At 43.2% G+C, this 4168-nt stretch overlaps 1 protein-coding gene across 2 annotated transcripts in view; it reads right to left on the bottom strand.

Annotated features, from left to right (window-relative positions):
- The window catches only part of DGKI (diacylglycerol kinase iota), a 251167-nt gene that overhangs the window by 121760 nt on the left and 125239 nt on the right, over positions 1–4168 (bottom strand). For both annotated transcript variants that reach the window (XM_025213468.1, XM_025213469.1), the window contains exons 16-18: positions 2366–2421; positions 1347–1409; positions 928–1001 (exon numbers count right to left, since the gene is read on the bottom strand). In XM_025213468.1, the coding sequence (XP_025069253.1) occupies positions 928–1001; positions 1347–1409; positions 2366–2421 (193 nt within the window). The remainder of the gene's footprint in view (positions 1–927; positions 1002–1346; positions 1410–2365; positions 2422–4168) is intronic.

The raw sequence follows: 4168 nt of genomic DNA, 5'->3' as shown, positions 1-4168 counted from the left end.
CTTTCCCTGCTTCCTCTGCCTTCTGCAGATCAGATGTCGAGCTGAATTTTTAGCTTGAGCCTTCTGACAGTATAAGGCCTTCTGTGCCTCTCCTTAGCAGGCCAGGGGCTTCAACTAAGACTCTTGTCTGCAGGACTTTGTTTCCTCTCTAATTCCTGACCCAGAAAATCTGAGAACAGAAAGGATGCAAAATCTGATAAGTATGGGAGCAGAAGGAAGATAAGCCAAATGTGGAGGAAACCTAAAAAACAGCTGCTGCATTTTCTTCCATCTTCCTATCCTTAGGGGGTAGCTATACATGGGACCTTGAATAAACAAGGACAGGAAGAACTTCAGAGAACTTTGCAAAGAGGGCACCAGTGAAGAAAAAGAACATGAGGACTTTGCAGCAAAAGAATGCTTGGAAGTGAACAGGGAGAAAAAGGACTGTTGTACTGGATTTTAACAATACAACTATATACCTTACTAACTGTGACACCTTCCAGAATGACAAGAAACACTTTTTTTTTTTTTTTTTAATGAGTTTGGAGCTGTCTGTCTGGAAATCATTGATTTTCCTCCCCTGCCCCGTGATGTTTCAAATAAAACAACAGAAAAGACAATTCCAAGTCTTTGTTTCCTTGTTTTCGTTTCCAGTGAACAACTCCAGAAAGTGTGCCAGTTACTTAATTACTTCTACCACCCCTAAAATGTGAGGCACCCAAAATATATGAATTTCTTATACAGTGGTCTTAACATGGGCCTAAGACTTGGTACCCACAGCTTTTGGTGGTTCAGGATTTAACAGTGTCATAAAACTGTGGGTCTTCCACTTCTCAGGCAGATAACACAGTGGCATCCCATTTCATACCATTTCATCCTATTACTTCTTTCAAAACCAGGCACACATTGTTCCTTTTCACCTCCAAAAAGAAAGATGGAGTTTACCTGGGTATGTTTAAAAACACTATACATTGGAACTTCAGCTCCTGAATCTTTGGGGTCAGGTCTGTTCCATCACACTGCAAAAACCAAAGCAAGAGAACACAGCAGAGCTTTTGACCAGCACCTCAGACATAATGAAAACTGCCATGAGAACATTTATTAACAGACTGTACAAGTGACACATATACAGTGACCCATCTCTCTATAATATAGAGATCACCATGCATTGTCCTTGAGCTAGGAAAGGGTGTGTTTTACATGGCAATCTTCTTGCATATAACTGTAAAAATGGATCGCAGGTACCACGATTGAAACAGAAAAAAGCATAATCAGTGGTCCAGTGTGGTAAGGTATATGTTTGCACAGAATGCACTGCACCTGTCTCACAGTACAGAAGGGATATCTTAATTATCTCTACTTACCACAACTTTAACATGTTTGGATAAATCTCTGGAACTTCTCTGCAGAAAGTCTGAAAAGGCTGCCTGCAACATATAGGAAAAGGTGAAAATCATATCAGACTTCTATATTTAAACAATCTAGGACTTCTTTCCTATGCTATCCTCACTTTTCTCGATACTTTGCTACCACATACCAAGCTGATGTAAATTCTATCCTTGTCTGCTTTAACGGTGTTTTAGACAACTCTCTTCTGCTAACATGCAGTCAGCACTATTTCAAATTCTGAAGTCCTTTGAAACACTAGGCAGGACCGGTTCTTTTGTTTTGCAGCTTCCAAGGTACTGCATTGTGAAAAACCAGCCTCTACATGGAAAGGTTTAACCAAGAAACATCAATGTGCCTCTAAATGCAAATTCTTGCTTTTTTTTGTTTGTTTGGATGTTAAAGCAGCTGATCGTGCAAGGACCTTTGTGATGCACCATCCAGCCAACATCTTCCTTTCTTAACTCCACTTCAGAATAAAATAAATCTGAACACTTGTCCATTTTCCTTCTGGATAAAAATGGTTGGCATTTTCAATATGAAAATGAAGGGCTCCAAATAGCAGCTCTCTGTTGTTCTTTCCCTCCAGCTTCAAATCCAGGACTGCTCATCAGGGGATAAAGTTACAGGCAATGATTTTCTTCTCTATGCATTACTAATTTCACCAGTAAATTCAGCAGCAAAGTACTGCCCACAGAGCTGAGTGTTTTGTTGAGATGTCTGCCAATCTGCAGCAGTGGGTGCAGGAGATTATCAGTCTTGCATCCAAGGGCTGCAGCACTCATCTGAAATGTTAGGCATTATGGGGCAATACTGCTTCACAAACTTCCAGATGGACATATATGTATGCTATTGCCAGGAGCAACAACTGCTTACTTCTAATGGCTATGGGAAAAATGGCCATTACCCTCAAGGGTGAAAGACAGAGACAGAGAAAGGAATTTGAATAGTAAATAATTTAAACAAACACCATCCTGTAAAACGTATCCCAACTCACCCCAGCATAAAACATTTTATTTCGAAAGCGACTGTTGAATTTCTCTGGATTTGCTTCTGTAAGAAGAGAAAAAGGCAGGCTTAATGTCATTAACTAAGAGAGCAAATTGCATTGCATCAACAGACTGTCCTAGAAGTATCACCCTAAAATAAATTTACCACATCTCTTGGAAGGTCACATCATTTGTCTAGTGATACTACAGTACAAGGAAGCTCTTAAAAGATTCCTGTACATGTGGTACCCTGAATAGATCAGTTTGCATTCTTAGAAATCTTGTGAAATATAGTTCAGCCTATAAGACAATACTGAATGGTCTGTAGATTTTAAGGTCAGGAGGATCATTATAGATTCATAGCTTCATGGATTCATAGATGCTAGGGTCAGAAGGGACCTCAACGGATCATTGAGTCTGACCTCCTACCTAGGCAGGAAAGAGAGCTGGGGTCAGATGACCCCAGCCAGATGCCCGTCCAGCCTTCTCTTAAAGACCCCCCAAGGTAGGGGAAAACACCACCTCCCTTGGAAGCCCATTCCAAATTTTGGCCACCCTTAACATAAAGAAGTTTTTCCTGATATCTAGACTAAATCTGCTCTCTGTCAGTTTGTGACCATTGTTCCTTGTTACCCCAAGGGGCGCCCTGGTGATCCCTTGCTGTGTCCCCCTAATGAATTTGCAGGCGGCCACAAGATCACCTCTCAGCCTTCTCTTGCTGAGGCTGAAGAGGTCCAGGTCCCTCAGTCTCTCCTCATAGCGCTTGTCCTGTAAGCCCCTAACCATACGAGTGGCCCTCCTCTGGACCCTCTCAAGTCTATCAACATCCTTCTTGAAGTGCAGCGCCCAAAACTGGACACAGTACTCCAACTGCAGTCTGACCAATGCCGCATAGAAGAGAAGTATCATCTCCTTGATTCTATTTGTCATGCATCTGCTGATACATGATAAAGTGCGGTTAGCTTTGCTGATGATTTTATCACACTGACAACTCGTGTTCATCTTGGAGTCCACTATGACTCCAAGATCCCTTTCTGCTTCTGTGCTGCTGAGAGGGTCACTTCCCACCAGTAGATGTGCTGGATACTTTTGTGCCCTAGGTGCAGCACTCTGCACTTGTCCTTGTTGTACTGCATCCTATTGTGTACTGCCTACTTTTCTAACCTGTCCAGGTCTGCCTGGAATCATTCCCTACCCTCCGGAGCGTGCACTTCACCCCATAATTTAGTATTGTCTGCAAACTTGGACAAAGTACATTTCACACCCACATCCAAGTCACTGATGAAGATATTGAAGAGTATTGAAGAGTACAAGTCCAAGGACTGAACCCTGAGGGACCCCAATACCCACATCCTTCCAGGTTGATACCAACCCATCTACTACCACTCTCTGGGTGCAACCACTAAGCTGATTTGCCACCCAGCGGACCATGTTTCATAGTAGCTAGAGTCAGGATGGACCTGAACAGATCATCTAGCCTGACCCCCTGCCACAGGCAGGAATAAATGCTAGGTTCACAAGACCCCAGACAGGTGATTGTCCGACCTCCTCTTGAATTTGCCCAAGGTAGGGGCGAGGACCCTAGGAAGTTGGGTCCAGATTTTGGCCATCCTAACTGTAAAATATTGCCTTCTGATCTCTAACCTAAACCTATTCTCCATCAGCTTATTACCATTGTTCCTTGTCACCCCAGGTGGTGCTGGGGAGAAAAGAGCTCTGCCTATTTGCTGTTGATCCCCCCTGATGAGCTTGTAGGCAGCCACCAGGTCCCCCCTCAGCCTCCTCTTGCTGAGGCTGAACAGGTTCAGGTC

The sequence above is a fragment of the Alligator sinensis genome, unplaced genomic scaffold (genome assembly GCF_000455745.1).
Source record: "Alligator sinensis unplaced genomic scaffold, ASM45574v1 scaffold585_1, whole genome shotgun sequence".
In the NCBI taxonomy this organism is placed as follows: domain Eukaryota; kingdom Metazoa; phylum Chordata; order Crocodylia; family Alligatoridae; genus Alligator; species Alligator sinensis.
Note: the sequence above shows the minus strand (reverse complement) of the source record. Positions and strands in the feature narration are given on the sequence as shown.